We start from the raw sequence: 18764 nt of genomic DNA, 5'->3' as shown, positions 1-18764 counted from the left end.
GAGAGATTAGAGGGAGAACTAGTTGAAGATCTGGGGATTAGGGAACATGAATAGATGATCAAGCCTTGATAATTTTGTTTCACATCAACTGGTCCTCCTTTAATTAATAGAGTTTATTCGTAAATAAGTAAAAAGAAAAAGCTCTAATTCCAAGTCATTTAACAATAATGTGATGATTAAAAACAAAAAGGTAAATTACCAAAAAAAAACCAAAACTTTGCCCTTTGTATCAATTTTAGTAATTTTAGCATAACATTAAATTTTTCTTCTATTTTGATGGATTTGCCAATGTGGATGCCACGTGGCTCATAGTAGATGACTGAGTGGGCCCGAAAAGATTTTTAATAAAATTTTATGGAAAATAAAAGGAAAGAAAAAGAAAAAAAATGAAAACCCTAATCGTGGTTTCTAATGGAGGGAGTAGCAATTGCGGAGCATTGGCCGCTCTACTAATCTTGAACAACGAGGGCTTCTTCCCGCCCCGTTGCGCAGTCCCGTCACAGTTATGATCGGGTGAATCAATTGGGCTCAATATCTAACGGAGTCGAATCTTCTCTCAGCAATAAGGGCTCTCTTCTCTATAGTTTCAACACTGTTGCCGCCCTCTCCGCTGCCTTCAGTCCCAGCCTCTTTGATCTCGACAACCCTATTGCTTCGGAAATGGGTTGCTTCTTCTTCTTCTTCTTCTTCTTCTTCTGGAAGAGAACTTAGTTTCAATTCAAAATTTTCATGGACCACCAATGATTTGGAAGAGCGAGTTCAAGATGAAGGAGAGACCAGTGGAGGAATTGCATTGAAGGTAGCTCATACTCGGCAAAAGAGAATTTTTTTTTATTTTTTTTCAAACTTGAGCGACTGGGGTCTCACCAACGGCACCACCTCCCCATTGGGGTCGTCGGCGACCATTGAGGTTGCCAGCGACCCGATTGGGGGGACGATGGCTGCCCACTAGCTCCCCGTTTTCTTCCTCCATTTAAATCCGATTAAGCTTTTAATTTTTTCTTTTTCTTTATTTGTAGAATTTTATTAAAGACCTTTGGGGCCCACTCCTCATTGACCGTGAGCCGTGTGGCGTTCACGTCAATAAATCCGTCAAAATTGACTGAAAAATTAACTGTGTGCTAAAAATTGATACCAAGAGTTGGTAAATTTTCGTGATAAAAAAAAGTTTGTGTTAAAATTGATATAAAATGCAAAGTTTGGATTTTTTTTTGTTGATTTACCCAAAACAAAACGGTTAAGGACTCTAAATAAATGATAAATCAAACTTACTTAAAATCAATCTAATGCTAGAATTAGCGTGCCACATTATCTTAAAATAGAATATCTAATGCAATTTGAAGGATAACAAACGTATTAACAAAGAATGTTTTTGTAACTGACATACTCAAAGGCACTAATATTTCTCAAATTTTTCCATAATTAGTGGCGATTATACAAACATCTTTTTTTGGCTTTGCAATTTCAAGTCTAGATAGAGTGGTAGCCAAGTTTTCACTCTCCAATTCTCTAATATATCATTGTTTTCTCTTCAACTCTTAGATGATATCAAATTTTTATTGTTCAACAAGAGCAATGCAATGAAGAAGCGTGAGCTCAACAATACAAAAAAGAAAAGACTAATTATCAAGTAAGTTATTGCATCTAATTGCGTAATTTGCTTTTGGAGATGTAGCTGTACTTATTTCTGAAATTGTATTTCGTTCATATATTCACAAAATAAGCATGGATGAAAGAAGTTTGTTAACATATTCAATGAACAATACGTATTACGGAAAATTTACTTTTAATTCTTTCCCAAGTGAATTTTTCAATGAACACGCAATCAATTGAAAAATCAAAACTAAGTTGGATATCACAAAAATTATCTAATTAAATTTTAAATTTATAAATAAATTAATATACCTAATAAAATTTTCTCAAGTCAACCTCTTCCAATTGATGTTTACATTACTATTATAATTATAGATATGTAATTTTTTTTATTAAGTATAAAGATACTTGCCAAAAATTATAGTTGATATTCATATAATCTTCTCCATATGTAAATTTGCTACTGAATTACTAATTTTTAAAATTTTGTAAAATGAGAATAAGGACAAAATCAAATAAACTATACTTAAAAATTTTTTTATTACATTATTGATGTAAAAACTATATATATAAAACATATATTCTTGTAGTAATATTAATAAGAGAAAAAACTACATACAATAGTTCTTGAAAATATTTTAGAGAATCAAATTGTATTAAAAATTTATATTTATTTGGTGAATAAAAACTCCAAGATCTTTTTATTAAATTATTTCTTAGAGAATTACATTAAAATTGATTAATTTTCTACAGAAAATAAAATTATTTATTTATATTAAAGCCTTTATTTAATGCATAATAAATGCACAATTTTACTTTACATTATGTGTTACAGATTAAGCTAGAATAGACGAGATCAATGCAACGCACAAACCTTGTGTATATTATCATATGCAACTCATTTATCACCAAATGAAGGTCACCGCCACATGCCAAAAATCTAATATGATGTCCAAAAATCTAACATCATTCTGAATTTATTTCCTTCATTTATATAAGTAACAACCCAGAGTTAATTGGTACTGGTTAAGGAGAACTGCTAATAAAGAACACGAGTTGTGGTAAACGGGTGATCGAGTGCAGAAAAGTACCAATCTATATCTATATCTATATCTAAAAAAAAAAAGCAAAAAGCTTATATATAAAATTTACTTTAAATAATTTTTATTTAAGTTATTATGAGGTAGAAATTGTATTTGAGACATTTTCTCAGAAAGAATATTACAATTTAATAAATTTTTGTTCAAAATAATATTAATTACATGTACTAATATATTTAGTGTATAATAAATGCACCAATTCTCTTTTACTATATGTACTAGCTTTTTACCCCGTGTGATGCACTAGTTATTATTTAGAGTGATTAATTTTAGATGAATTTTTAGAAATTTTGAAATTACAATTGAAATTTTCATTAAGATATATATATATATATATATATATATATATATATTCTTAAATTGAAAGCATTCAAATATTAGTGCATAACAATAAAAATTTAGAATATGCATGAAAAAAATTATATTACTTAGAAAACATGTTACATTTTTTAAATATTACATTCTAAAAAATTGTAATAGATGACCTCCAAGTCTTTTGTAACAAAAAAAGAAGAGAAAATCATCTATTTTTAATAATTTTTGAATACATTTATTTATTACTATTTCAAAAGCATTCAATATAGTAGATTTCTCTTTTGTTTACTAATTATGTCGAAAATTTTCTATAACTATTATATTTTTTATAAATAAATTTTAAATCAAGAATATGCTTGTATAATAAAATTATTGAGTATTTAATGATTTATATGCATTTACTAATTTAGTCCTAATTATATATACGCTTATAATTGTTTATTTTGACATTTACCTTTTGACTTTATACTATTATTTTGTAAACTCTATTGGTTATGGGAGATACAACAGTTTATATATATATATATGATAGTTTTACGTAATTAACCTTTTATAAGATTAGCCATAATGCTTACATTTTTTAAATTTATTTGAAGTTTATATAAATATATATGATATATATTTTCTTAAATGAATAATATGTGTATTTGTTAATGATATAATAATAAGTGATTGAAATAAATTTTCATATATTTCTAAATTTTCTTTATAATATATAGCATATTAACATATAAATTAGTAAGGATTTTATCACTTTACCCTTATATTATTTTGACATTTTCCTTTCCAACCCTATTGAATGCATTGGTTACAACTTTATATATATATATGTGTGTGTGTGTCTGTGAGTTAATTGTATAGAAATTACTAATTTTAATCAATATTAGGTGAGAGTGACATATTTTTCCTAATTTTGTTAGTAGCTTTTGTTTCGAATAACTTCTTTATCATATAGAAATTTATATATGTACATTATGGTTGTTAATATCTAAATAGCATACTAATTTAAAAAAAAATATTACTATTCTACCCATTTTTATTAGGGTAGAGTTAAGTTTCATACGTTAATTTAATTTAATTTTTAAATTAACCTTAATATAATATGTAGTCAAATTTATAGATAAAACATTATAAATGTCAGTATCTATGTAGATTACTAATTTATGAAAATATTTACTACTACACATTTTTATTAGGGTGGAGTTAAGCTTCATACGATATTTTTAATTTAATTTGTAAATTAACCTTAATATAATATGTAGTCAAAATTACAAATAAAACTAGTGCTCTCTCGCGTGCGTTGCACGGGTTGATTTTCATATATCAACTATCATGTTATTTTAATAAATCACACATTTAGAAATATTTATTTTCTTATTTAGAATAATAATATATTTTATTATTAAATGCAATTTTAACAATAATTTTCAATCGAGTAGAATAATTTTCGTGTAAAAATCAGATTAATTTTAATTACAATTAGAATAAGTTTACGATTCAACTATATTTTTGCAACTAAATGTCTTGTGTTTTGCACGTGCTTATTTTAATTATAGATATGTATTTCTTATTATATTTAAGCTTTAATAATGTTAAGAATAATAAATTATATATAATTTATTTTAATATTTGAACATGATCATCAATTTCGTATACAAAATGTGAATATTATTCTAATAGAATTAAGAATGTCCAATGAAGTTTTATTCATAGATTTAGTTTCTTAAAATTATATGCTTTTTTTGTAAAATTTTAAAATTTTCATTGACTTTAGTGCATTAGTTTTGCTTACTTTTGATAAAAAAAAATGTATTTGTATTTTCTGTTAGTCTTTCAACATTTTCAAATTATGTTATTTTTCATAATTTCAAAATAATATTTATTTTTTTCAAATGCATTAATTGAAGTACATTTAATAGGATTCAAGTTAATTTTACTATATATATGGATTATAGAACATAGATTCTTAATAATGTATTTAATTCTTCATAACATTAAATAATGCTACTAAAGATAATTACATATTTTTGATAAATAAACAGTATCATATTTTATTCATAAGGTTGCGCAGGTATTCACCTAGTTAAGTTTCAACGCACAGACGATTGAGTGCAATTCATACAAGTAACGCCCTATAATTTTTGTTATTTATAGCAACTAATTTATTAGTTTCTACATTTTGTTATTTAAGATTTTCTCGAAGTAGCTAGTTAAGTATCCATGTCACGCAATGACTTGGTATTTGATAACTAACAAGAGCGCTCTTAATCCACTTCAATAAAAATAATAAGTGATCCAACTGATGTAACTAGTTATTTTATTGTACCAGTGCTTGAAAAACACATTATTTAATGATCCCATAAGCAAACCAGTTAAAAGGTACAAACTCTTTTTTTTCCCGATCCGTAGTACAAACTTATTAATCCTTGAACCCAACAATATTTTCCCCTTTTTTATTCTAATAAAAACGGTGTTAATATATCTTCCTAAAAATCAGTTTAAAAATTATTCTAATTCAAAATCACACTCATAATGACATGAGTTGTAATTTATACAATACCAAAGACTATTCAATCAATGTGTGAGTGAAATTTTATATTAGGAGAATTTTTTAGCATATTATTTAAAAGGATTTAGCATTTTTTTAGTTAGAAATGTGCTGATATAATAAAGCTAAGAACATGAGGAAACAATTCATTAAAAAAAAAAAAGAACATGAGGAAACATAGGTCGTGTGGACTGACTAGTGAACTATGCGCTCACTCTCTCAGTAGGAACTTATAGATTGAATCTTTGCCTCCTTGGCTTCACTTCTTATTATTTGGGGATGCTGAAGAGGCTGCCGCATCTTCTTTATGTTGTTTAATTTATTTTATTGGTAAATTGACTAAATTCGGACTCCGCCCCTATTTAAAAAAGAAAACGAGGAAACACTTACAAGAAAAATCAAAAAAAGAAACACACTATGGGAATTTTTTTCTTTTGGGTAATTTTTTTTTTGGTGTGTACTTCGGTATTTGGAAAACTAACGAGTCTCGACTAATCTTGTTCGAGTCAAGTTAACCCGCTGAGTAAAGTTCTTACAATAAAAATTTTCTCAATTTACAATACTCGAATCCAAGATTTTATTTAAAATAAACAATTACTGAACCGCTTCGAGGGATCCATGTTGGTTGGTTTTCTTTTTAATATAGGAGGAGGAGGAGGAGGATAGAAAGAGATTCCAATTTCCCCCCAAAAAGGCCAAGAGAAGGAGAAAAATTTAATATTTTAGAATAAATAAAATAAAATAAATGGAGAGAAATTGGGAATTGGTGGGCAGAGGCAAAAGACAGAGCGCAAAGGCGGACGCAGGGCATGCATGAGCCAAAGAAAAGCAGAGGAGTTTCAATATTTTTGGGAGAGGAGAGCATTAACTCCTCCTCCTCATTTAATGCCTTCACCTACACCTTGGCTCATCTTGAGAAGCTCACTTCCATTCCATTTATTATTGCCCTCTACTCCACCTCCCTCTCTCTCTCCCCCTCCCTCTATACACATTCTTTCTTTGCCCAGATTTCTTCTCATCAAACCCACTTCTCATATTCCTCATTAACACCAACACTCTCCGAAGCAGAGAACAGAGACCCACCCCGGTTGAGCCTCTTGGTGTGTTTCTGAAGAAGAAGAAGAAGCTGTTTGCGGAGGAGCAGTGAACAATGGAGGCTGCACTTGGTGGGTTCTTCGTGGTAAGTTGAGTTCTTTGAGAAGAGATTGCTCTCTGGCTTTCGCAGAACAAGTATAGAACGATAATGGGTTCATGAAAAATCCGGAAAAGATGAAACTGTTCGACATTTGGGTCCCGAAAAGTTAGAATAATCTTTGTTCAATGGATTTGGTGCAAAATTCTGCATGGCGTAGTTCTTGGCTTTTGGAGTATTATAGATTACAGATCGACCAGACAAACTTATCGTAGCACTAAGGACTCAGCAGAGGACAGTAGTGGCAGTCAACACTCTGTTCTGTTGTCGGTCTTTGGCGTGTCGGATCTTTTCTTAAAATGGAAAGGAGGAGGAGGGGAAGCGGCTTTCAGTTGCTTCTTCCCCTTGAGCTCTTTCTTCGGCTTGCTTTGGTGCTGAACTTGTGGAGCTCTGCCTCGGCCTTAGGCTCGATGTCCTCAATTGCCATCTCATATGGTGAAAACGGCCCGGTCTTTTGTGGTCTCAGCTCAGATGGTTCCCACCTCGTGAACTGTTACGGGTCGAACTCGGCAATAATCTATGGACTTCCCACCCATTTGCCGTTTCTCGGGTTAACTGCCGGTGATGGGTTTGTCTGCGGGCTTCTGATGGCCACGAGTCAGCCTTACTGCTGGGGAAGCAGCAGCTACATTCAGATGGGCGTCCCTCAACCCATCACAAAAGGGGCTGAGTACAGCGAGATCAGCGCTGGGGATTACCACTTGTGTGGGCTGAGAAAGCCTGTGATCAAGCGCAGGGGTGGGAATTTCTCGTTAGTCGATTGCTGGGGATATAATATGACTGCAACCTATGTCTTTAACGGACCTGTGGGGTTGATATCAGCGGGCTCTGGCTTCAACTGCGGGCTTTTCTCGATTAATAAGACAGTATTCTGTTGGGGCGACCAGACGAGCAGTGGGGTCATTAGCTTGGTCCCCAAGCAACTCAGGTTCCAAAAGATAGCAGCGGGTGGGTACCATGTCTGTGGGATCCAAGAAGGCGAGAATTCTCGGGTTTTCTGTTGGGGGAGGAGTCTCAACATCGAGGAGGAAATCTCAGTGGGATATTCTTCGTATTCACGTCAGGTGAGTCCAATGCCGAGAGACCCAATGGTCTCTATTGTTGGGGGAAAATTTCATGCTTGCGGGATCAAAGCATCCAACCACACTGTAACCTGCTGGGGCTTTATGATGAAAAGTAGTACTCCTGCCCCGAGCAATGCTAGAGTTCTCGAAATTGCAGCAGGAAATTACTTCACTTGTGGGGTCCTCGCCGAGAAATCTCTGATGCCCGTCTGTTGGGGCGTTGGCTTCCCGACTTCACTCCCCATAGCTGTGTCTCCTGGGCTCTGCAAGTTGACTCCCTGTTCTCCTGGTTCGTATGAGTTTAGCCCCCATGGTGGTAATGCTCCGTGTAGCTCCCCGGGTTCGAGGGTTTGCTTGCCTTGCAGCAGTCCATGCCCTAACGAGATGTATGAGAGAGAGAAGTGCTCTCTGAGGTCTGATCGGAAATGCTGGTACAACTGTTCAGGTTGCTTCTCATCTGAATGCTTCTCGAACTGTTCAAATTCGGGCAATGGGAAGAGGGATGATCGAAATGATAGATTCTGGGCTCTTCAGTTGCCTGTCATTGTTGCAGAGATTGTATTTGCTATATTTGTGGTAATAGTCGTGTCAATAACTGCTGTTCTATATGTCCGCTACAAGTTGCGAAATTGCGAATGCTCGGGAGGAAAATTGAGCGTCAAGAAAGGGAATAAACTGCATGCGGTGAATTCTCCTAATGATAATGTTGTGATCGGATCTGACTTCGATGAGCTCAAGATCAGGAGGGCTCGAATGTTTACTTATGAAGAGCTTGAGCGGGCAACCGACGGTTTTAAGGAAGAATCCCAGGTGGGGAAAGGAAGCTTTTCTTGCGTGTTCAAAGGGGTACTGAAGGATGGGACGGTGGTAGCGGTGAAGAGGGCTATAATGTCCTCGTCTACTGATAACAAGCAGAAAAACTCAAAGGAATTCCGGACAGAGTTGGACCTCTTATCAAGATTGAACCATGCCCACTTGCTCAATTTGCTCGGGTACTGCGAAGGAGGAGAGAGGCTCTTAGTGTATGAGTTCATGGCCCATGGATCGCTGCACCAGCACCTCCATGGGAAAGATCGGGCCCTAAAGGAGCAGTTGGACTGGGTGCGACGGGTCACAATTGCAGTCCAGGCAGCTCGAGGAATCGAATACTTGCATGGGTATGCCTGCCCACCTGTTATTCACCGGGACATTAAGTCCTCGAACATCCTCATTGACGAAGAGCACAATGCCCGAGTGGCTGATTTCGGGCTCTCCCTGCTGGGTCCTGCAGACAGTGGGTCCCCGCTGGCAGAACTGCCAGCTGGGACACTCGGCTACCTGGATCCCGAGTATTACAGGCTCCACTACCTAACCACCAAGTCAGATGTGTACAGCTTCGGGGTCCTGCTGCTGGAGATCCTTAGTGGTCGCAAAGCGATTGATATGCAGTATGAGGAGGGCAACATAGTCGAGTGGGCAGTCCCTTTGATAAAAACTGGGGATGTGTCCAGGATCCTGGACCCTGACCTGAAGGCCCCAAGCGATCTTGAAGCATTGAAACGGATTGCAAATGCGGCATGTAAGTGCGTAAGGATGAGGGGCAAAGATCGGCCCTCGATGGATAAGGTGACAACAGCTTTAGAACGGGCTCTAGCACAGTTGATGGGAAGCCCGTGCACGGACCAGCCCATTTTACCGACCGAGGTTGTGCTCGGGAGCAGTCGGCTCCACAAGAAGTCATCCCAGCGGTCCTCAAACCAGTCGATCTCTGAGGCTGACATGGTGGAACCCGAGGACCAGAGGATTGAGTTCAGGGCTCCCTCATGGATTACCTTCCCAAGTGTGACCTCATCCCAGAGACGGAAGTCATCAGTCTCAGAGGCTGATATCGAAGGCAAGAACTTGGAGCCGAGAAATACGGGACGTGTAGGAAGTGGACTCGGGGATGGGCTGAGGTGCCTGGAGGAAGAGATCGGGCCCGCTTCCCCACACGAGAACTTGTTTTTGCAGCACAACTTCTAATGTGAACTCGAATGAGAAGCAAGGCTGCTAATGCTACCTTGTCATCACTGATTGCTCTGGCTCTGGACTATCACTGGCGCTACAGTGGGAACTTGGTTAACAGCTTCTTGATAGACGCGGTTGGGCTTGGATCCTTCCGCTGCCAATCTTTCGTTTTTGATTCAATGTGTGCAACCGAGTGTAGTAACTTTCTGACGATTCGGGTGGGTCTTTAGATTTCTAGAGAAGTCCTCACTGTACTTAAGAAATTATTTGCCATCACCTTCTTGATTGATCTCTTCTCTGAGGGTAACTGCATTGTAATTTTTTCTGTTATAGATAATTATGTATTGGTGGGGCTGCCTGCCATGCCAGTTTTGGCTATTGAACAGCAGTTTGTACCTATCTATCTATTGCTGTAATGCAATGTGATGTAATGAGAGTTGTAATTCCGTGGCAAGAGCTAATTCAATTTGCTTTCGACGCATAGCTTTCCGAGAGTTTTCTTAATGTTGGGATGATGAAAAACTAACTCGGATGGTGTCGGACTATTAATTGTGCTAAAATTACGTGATTTTATGAGAATCATGAATCTAAATAATTAAAATTTGTGAGATCACACTGATTTAGATAATAGTGACAATTTATGAGAGCGAATAAATATGCTCATGAAATTTTGACACTCAATTTTGGTAGCTGATTTCTTCAATTTTGACAACTTCAATTTTTCTTTGCCCTATACCTTCACCTTATATTCCGTTATATTATATCTATAAATATAAATAAAATATAAAGGGGTAAAAGGGAAAATAATTCAAAATGCCCCCACGCAGGATCGAACTACGGACCTTCAGTTTACAAGACTGACGCTCTACCACTGAGCTATAGGGGCCTCTGTTTGAATGAGCCGATCACTTAATAGTTCTACTTCCAAGTTTTTATCGATACCAAAGAACTTATTTTGATACCATATAAAAATTATTAATTTCTCTTTTTTTATTTAAATTTCGTTGTCCATTGATGAGAGCAAAAAAGGGAATAAGGAAAGGTAATATGCTCGATAATAAAAATCTAACCCAGGAAAGAAAAATGGGTTTGACTCATGTAATTAAGTAATTAATTTTTTCACCTTGTTTGATTTAATTTTGGAGAGCTACCAGCTTTAAGACTAATTTTTGGATTCTAACTAAAGTATTTTGGAGGGAAAAGAGGTGATTATAATAAATAAATAGCTAAATAGGAGAATAATATTATCAAGTAGATTGATTAATTGTTTGTCCGGGTCGCGAGCTATATAAGAAGATTGCCCGGCCTCGTTGATTTTCACCAGTTCAATTCAGGGACTCCAACTGCTCCCGGCTCCCGACGTATATACATCGTATAACCCTTCGAGCGAAGAAAATGTCGACGAAAGTTATAGTCCTTCTTTTTGTTCTTCTCGTGGCCTGCAGTGGTAAGTCCTCTTTTAATTTTTAATGTTTTCTCCTAGTATATATAAGAAAAATGCTTTTATTGTTGTCCTTACATTACCATTACATTTAGTAACAAAGCTAAGTTTTATTTAATTTGATTTTAAGAGATAAATACAAAAGTAGTTGAGAAAAGTATGTAAGAGAATTTGAAGAAAAAGATAAAAAAAAGAAGAAGTAATAATTGTGTTGTTGAATTGAAACAAAAGTGTTGAAATTAAGAAAAAAAAATGTGGAATAGTTAAAAAGAATTTAATGTTAAAAAATAATTTTAATAATAGATAAGAAAAATTATAAAAGAGAATTCGAAGAAAAAGATTTTAAAAAAAAGTAATGATTGTTTTAAATTGAGGGAAAAATTAAGTTAAGTTTTTTTATCTAACAAAGAAGTACGTCAGATTTTCAATCGAATACTAACCTACAATTCTCTGCTCCTTTTAATGAAGAAACCGAGAGGAAGATAGCCCAAGCTCAGTGTATTGAGGCTTTACCGATTCATGGCCCAGCCTGTGTTGCCACAGCCTGCGACGCGGACTGCAAGAAGAAGCACGGAACGACTGCTGTAGGAGAATGTTTCTTCACTCGCAAACCTGATGATACTTGTAAATGCATGTGGTCTTGTTAGAGACCCCGACCGACGATGTCGAGTATAATAATGATAACAATGAGTTGATGAAAATTTTCTTCTTAATAATGCATTTGGCAGTTTTAGCTGAGATTTGTTCTGCAGTCCGAAGCTCCATCCTTTTCAATTACTTGCTAGCTATGTGATCAATTACAATTCAAAGCATCGCATCATCTTCCCTTTTCATCAGGATGAATATACAAAGGAAAAGAAGGTGACACGAATGGTTCAAATGCTAAATCAATTGACGATTGGCTTCGTGAAGTAGGTCCTTTCAGAGGCTGGTACAGAAATGGAACATATATACTGCTGTTTGCGGGCTTTTACTAATCTGACAAGGCGAATGTGAATCGATGGAGGACATGTTGGGGTTAGGGATGTACTCAACCAAACAATAACGCAGCGATTAATCTTCCTCCCCTTCTAGTGTAATCGAGATAGGAACTAATCAAATCAACCAACAAGCAGTAAAGTAAAACAACACCAAGAATTTTACGTGGAAAACCCCAATGTGGGGAAAACCACGGGACCAACTCCGAATCAACGATCCACTATGAAGATTATACAATGTCTTTCATCAAGGGTAAACCCTTGGATCACAAACTCAAGAGAAACACTCTCTTGGATCACCCAAATACTAAATTCGTCACCCACACCGGGTGGTTCACAAATCATCAGCTGAAACAGCACCTACAGAGCTCGAATAGAATTCTGACCGTTCAGAAGTTAGCCCCACGTGTTGTGAAGCTGCTGTCAAAATTTCGTCCCAATCGGAGTTCGTTTGATGTCCCGATCGAGGTTTGATCTCCAGCTGCGCGCTGCCCCTGTTGAGCAGAATTCGGCTCTGCTCTTCCTTTGTTCTTTGTGCTGTTTTGCTGCTTGCAGCTCCTCTGCCGCTGCTGTCTACCCTCTGATGCTACTGCAGTCTGCTGCTGCTTTTATACCTCAGCTGATTTGCTGAAACAAAAACCCTAATAAAATGGGTTCTTGGGCTTATTAAGGCCCGATAGAAGCCCAATACAATTTGAGCCCAACTTCCTCCAAATTGGAGGGATACCCAACAAACTCCCCCTCCCGACTATTTGGAGGCTTCAAGCATACCGGCTATACTTCGGCAAACATGAAGTTTCTCCCTAGCGAGAGGTTTTGTCATCATATCAGCTCCATTCTCATCAGTGTGCACTTTGTCTAGCTTCACCAGCTTGGACTCCAACACATCTCTAATCCAATGAAACTTGATATCGATATGCTTCGACCTCGAATGGAAAGTGGGATTCTTGCAAAGATGAATGGCGCTTTGACTATCACAGTGTAGAACATACCTTTCTTGCTTCAAGCTCAACTCCTGCAAAAACTTTTGCAACCACAACATCTCCTTGCAACCTTCGGTCACCGCAATGTATTCGGCTTCCGTTGTAGACAAAGCGATGCACTTTTGAAGCCTTGACTGCCATGAGATAGCTCCCCCTGCAAAAGTCATCAAGTATCCCGAAGTGGATTTCCGGGAATCAATATCTCCTGCCATATCCGCATCCGTATAGCCCACTAACTCCAGCTTACCAGTGCCAAAGTGTAAACACACCTTGGATGTTCCTCTGAGATACCTCAGAATCCACTTAACTGCATTCCAATGCTCTTTCCCCCGGATTGGAGAGAAAACGACTAACCACACCAACAGAATGAGCGATATCTGGTCTTGTACAGACCATGGCATACATCAAACTTCCTACAGCTGATGAGTAAGGAACTTTCTTCATCTCTTCTTTCTCCTTCTCACTTGTAGGACATTGCTTCGAGTTAAGTTTGAAATGAGAAGCAAGTGGTGATGAAACTGGTTTAGCATTACCCATGTTGAACCGATCCAAAATCTTCTCGATGTACTTCTCTTGAGAAAGCCAAAGTTTTCCACTTGATCTGTCACGAGAAATATGCATCCCAAGGATCTGCTTTGCCGGTCCCAATCCTTCATGGCAAAGGACTTGCTGAGCTCTTTCTTCAACTCTGCAATCTTGCTCATATCATGACCGACAAGCAACATATCATCCACATATAACAGTAAAATGATAAATCACCACCCGAGAATTGTTTCACGAACACACAATGATCTGAAGTTGTCCGTGTGTAGCCATGGCTCAACATGAAAGAGTCAAACTTTTTGTACCACTGCTGCGAGGTGCTGCTTAAGCCCATACAAGCTCTTTCTCAGCCTGCACACCAATGCTCCTTACCTTTACTCGGAATCCTTCAGGCTGCTCCATATATATTTCTTCCTCCAAGTCACCATGCAGGAAAGCTTTTTTACATCGAGCTGCTCGATCTCCAAATTTAGACTAGCTGCCAGTGCGAGAACAACTCGGATCGATGACATCTTGACAACGGGCGAGAAGATCTCCTCGAAGTCAACTCCTTTCTTCTGGTTGAAACCTTTCACTACCAGTCGAGCTTTGTATCGAGGTCGCGAGTTCTCTGTCTTCAACCTGTAGACCCATTTGTTCTTCAATGCTCTCTTACCTTGCGGTAGCTTCACTAGGTCATACGTGTGATTTTCAGACAAGGAGTTCATCTCCTCATTCATCGCCTTCAACCAGTGCTCCTTGTGCTCATGTGCCACAGCTTCATCATAGCACTCAGGTTCTCCCCCGTCAGTCAGTAGCACATATTCATGAGGCGGATATCTTGTAGATGATCGTCTTATTCTATCAGATTGTCTAGGTAGATCTGCAGGCTCTAACTGTAACTGCGAGCCTGTATCATCCGTAGTCACATCATCATCTACCTGAGGAATCTCACCCCCAGTCGTGGTTTCTTCATACTCACCAGGTACCTCTTCCATTGGATGCTCTACATCAACCGGTACAGGAATAGAGATCTCGTGAGGATTACCTACACTGGCCTTCTCTAACCTTTGCAAATCCTCGATTGTCTGGTCCTCAAAGAAGACAACATCCCTGCTCCTGATGATCTTCTTGCTATCAGGGTCCCAAAGCCTGTACCCGAACTCTTCATGTGCATAACCCAAAGAAATGCACTGTTTTGCCTTGGCATCAAGTTTTGATCTTTCATCTCGAGGAATGTGAACAGATGCCCTGCACCCGAATACTCTGAGATGCTTGTATGATACTTTCTTGCCGGTCCACACCTGCTGGGGTACATCTCCATCAAGTGCAACTGACGGTGTAAGATTAATAAGATCAACCGCTGACCTCATTGCCTCGCCCCAGAAAGGCTTAGACAGTTTCGCTTGAGAAAGCATACAACGAACTCTCTCAACAATTGTGCGGTTCATCCTCTCTGCAAGCCCGTTCTGTTGTGGTGTCTTCGGTACCGTCTTCTCAAGTTTGATACCGTGAGTCCTGCAATAGTTCTCGAAAGGACCTCTATACTCACCACCATTATCAGCTCTGACACATTTCAGCTTCATGCCTGTTTCTCTTTCCACTGCTACATGGAAGTTCTTGAAAATCTCAGTCACCTGATCTTTAGTTCTCATAGGGTAAGCCCAAACTTTCCTGGTGTGATCATCTATAAATGTCACAAAATAGAGAGCACCACCAAGAGATCTATCCGACATAAAACAAACATCTGTATGCACAAGATCAAGTATATGATGGCATCTAGAGGGACGACTTCTAACAAAAGAAACTCTCCTCTGCTTACCAGCTAAACAGTGATCACAAGTGCTCAAGTGCATACCTTTAACGGGCAAAGACTGCTTTCTAGCAAGAATTTGAATACCTTTCTCGCTGATATGCCCAAGTCTCCTATGCCATAGCTCGATAGGATAATCCTCAGCAACATTAATTTGACCGGAATTGTGTCTGGCACGCAGCCTGTAGAGAGTGTCGGTCTTCTGACCCCGTGCCACAATCAACGAACCCTTGGAGAGCTTCCATCTCCCATTGCTAAATTCGTACTGTAGCCTTCATCATCAAGCTGACCGTCGAGATTAGGTTAAGGCGAAATTTCTGGAACATGCCTCACCTTCTTCGAAGCAACTTGCAGCCAAGCTCGGTCTCTAGACAGACATCACCAGTACCGACAATCTTGCATGACTGTCCATTTCCATTCTCACATAACCATAGTCCCCGGTAGTGTAAGATGAGAAGAAATCCCGATGAGGAGTGACATGAAACGAGGCACCTGTATCTGCAACCCAGGTAGAGTCTTGACATGTGAAATTCACATAAGCTTCATCCAAATGATGTAGTCTCTCCATCACATGCCACTGCTGTAGTGCCTTCTTCCTTCTTGCTCTCACCGTTGCCATTCTGATTTTTCTTCAGAGCTCTACACTCCCTTTTGTAGTGTCCCTCTTTTCCACAGTGATAGCAAGCAAGTGACCACTTTCCTCGTCTTCGACTTTGATCTGCCCTCGATTTGCCACGTGAGTTACTATGCTTGGAAGAGAAATTTCTGCTTTGACTTCTCCCCCGTTGTTCAGTAACCAAAGCTTCAGACTGAATGGAAATCCCCGAGCCTTTCCTTCTAGTCTCCTCATTAAATAAACTGTCTGTCACCGTGACCAACGATAGCTTCCCGTTTGGCGCAGAATTGCTTAATGCAACACAAGTGTGTCCCAATTATCCGGTAGAGTCCCTAAAAGTAGACAAGCCTGCAACTCATCGGGTAATATTATCTCCAGGTTCGTCAACTGGTTAATAATATCCTGGAAATTACTCATGTGCGCAACCATATCACCTCCATCCAAAACGAAGATGAACAGCTTCTTCACGAGGAATGCTTTATTTTGCGGTGTCTTCCTCGCATAGAGATTTGTCAATTTATCCCACAAGCTTTTGCATTTGTCTCCTGAGCAACATGATGATAAATACTATTGTCTATCCACTGCCGAATCAAACCAATAGTCTTCCGATTGTGCGTTCCCAAGCCTTGTCATCCTTATCTTTGGGTTTCGCGGAATCCCCTTCAATAGGATACTACAAATCCCTGCAAAATAGAAGATCCTCCATCCGAGACTTCCATATAGAGGTTGGTTTGCATTCAACTTGAACATAGATCCTGTAGACTCCTCCATCTCGAAAACACCGAAAAACTCAAATTCTCTAACCGGAAGCTCTGATACCACTTGTTGTTGGGTTAGGGATGTACTCACCAAACAATAACGCAGCGATTATCTTCCTCCCCTTCTAGTGTAATCGAGATAGGAACTAATCAAATCAACAACAAGCAATAAAGTAAAACAACACCAGAATTTTACGTGGAAACCCCAATGTGGGGAAAAACCACGGGACCAACTCCGAATCAACGATCCACTATGAAGATTATACAATGTCTTTCATCAAGGGTAACCCTTGGATCACCAAACTCAAGAGAAACACTCTCTGGATCACCCAAATACTAAATTCGTCACCCACACCGGGGTGGTTCACAAAATCAGCTGAAACAGCACCTACAGAGCTCGAATAGAAATTCTGACCGTTCAGAAGTTAGCCCCACGTGTTGTGAAGCTGCTGTCAAAATTTCGTCCCAATCGGAGTTCGTTTGATGTCCCGATCGAGGTTTGATCTCCAGCTGCGCGCTGCCCCTGTTGAGCAGAATTCGGCTCTGCTCTTCCTTTGTTCTTTGTGCTGTTTTGCTGCTTGCAGCTCCTCTGCCGCTGCTGTCTACCCTCTGATGCTACTGCAGTCTGCTGCTGCTTTTATACCTCAGCTGATTGCTGAAACACAAAACCCTAATAAAATGGGTTCTTGGGCTTATTAAGGCCCGATAGAAGCCCAATACAATTTGAGCCCAACTTCCTCCAAATTGGAGGGATACCCAACAGGACAGTAGTGATGTAAAATGAAAATCAATTGGATTTCTCCAATTGAAAAACCATTGTACCAGAAAAAAAAAATATATGAACAAGATTGATGTGTTAAGGTTAATTTCCTGTGGTTAAAAATGAAGGCACCCGATTGGGATCGGACTCAGACCCTTTACAATGTTCACGGGGTCAAAGGTTATACGACTTGATGATTTCCGGGAATTAACTTGAAACAACTCAACCCACTCTACGGAACTGGCCTAGCAACTTATTAAGCCCAATCACCGACCCAAAATGCTCAAGTCCAAGTTGCTAGTAATCCCATAGGTCGTCTTGACCCAAAATCACTTCACTAACTCCTTCTCTTATCAATGTAGCATTTCGGGATATTACAATATCCCCTACTCAAAAGCTTGACGTTCACGTCAAGCTATTCAAACAAATCATATCTAGGCTCGGGACGCTTTACCAGGCATGTGAGATTTTGGAAGTGTCTCTCCATAGTTTGAGAGGTGGCTTCCACCCAGTTCGTCGGGTGCAACACTTTGTCTGCATAACACTTAGTTCTCACACTTCCGGTTGGTGCACTATTATGATAGCACTTGTAACGACTCGACCCAATCAACGGGACTGGCAACTTATTAAGCCCAACCACCAGTCCAAAATACTTAAGCCCAAGTTGCTAGTAATTTCATAGGTCGGTTCTTATTAACGACTCACTAATGTCTTCTACCATCAATGTGGGACTGGGTTGGGACGTTACATAACTAACCTTTCTTGCAGATGTTTACCTGCAGCTATGATAATTTCCTTTGACTGATGGATGTCCTGAAAGAGGTTTTCAGTCTGTCTTGATCTGTGAACATATGGTTGGTTATGAAGACAGACAGGGAAGGGAAGTCCTCAGCCCCGTAAAAACATGATCAACACCGATGATTCTAACCCAAAAATGCCTCCCACCCATCGCATTTACACCCGATCGATATTGGCTCGATTAAACTGAGTTGTGGACCAAAACATAAGAAAGCCATATGCTCTGCATCCACCTCCTTCCCTGCATCCATAGCAATGCATTTGCAAATATGCTCCGTTCATTGCGAGTCCTACTAAA

General features: G+C 38.5%; 1 protein-coding gene and 1 non-coding gene across 2 annotated transcripts; one reads left to right on the top strand and one right to left on the bottom strand.

The window, feature by feature from the left end:
- The first annotated feature begins 6484 nt into the window (after nt 1-6484).
- On the top strand, nt 6485-10243 carry LOC116215403 (serine/threonine-protein kinase-like protein ACR4). Its single transcript, XM_031551103.1, has one exon. The coding sequence runs from the start codon at nt 7048-7050 to the stop codon at nt 9811-9813; it is 2766 nt and encodes a 921-aa protein (XP_031406963.1). The 5' UTR covers nt 6485-7047; the 3' UTR covers nt 9814-10243.
- Nucleotides 10244-10612: 369 nt separating this feature from the next.
- Nucleotides 10613-10684, bottom strand: TRNAT-UGU. Its single transcript has one exon. It is a non-coding gene; the product is annotated as a tRNA-Thr (tRNA).
- Nucleotides 10685-18764: the final 8080 nt, after the last annotated feature.

This window comes from Punica granatum, chromosome 7 (genome assembly GCF_007655135.1).
Source record: "Punica granatum isolate Tunisia-2019 chromosome 7, ASM765513v2, whole genome shotgun sequence".
In the NCBI taxonomy this organism is placed as follows: domain Eukaryota; kingdom Viridiplantae; phylum Streptophyta; class Magnoliopsida; order Myrtales; family Lythraceae; genus Punica; species Punica granatum.
This window is presented reverse-complemented; position numbering and strand designations above follow the sequence as displayed.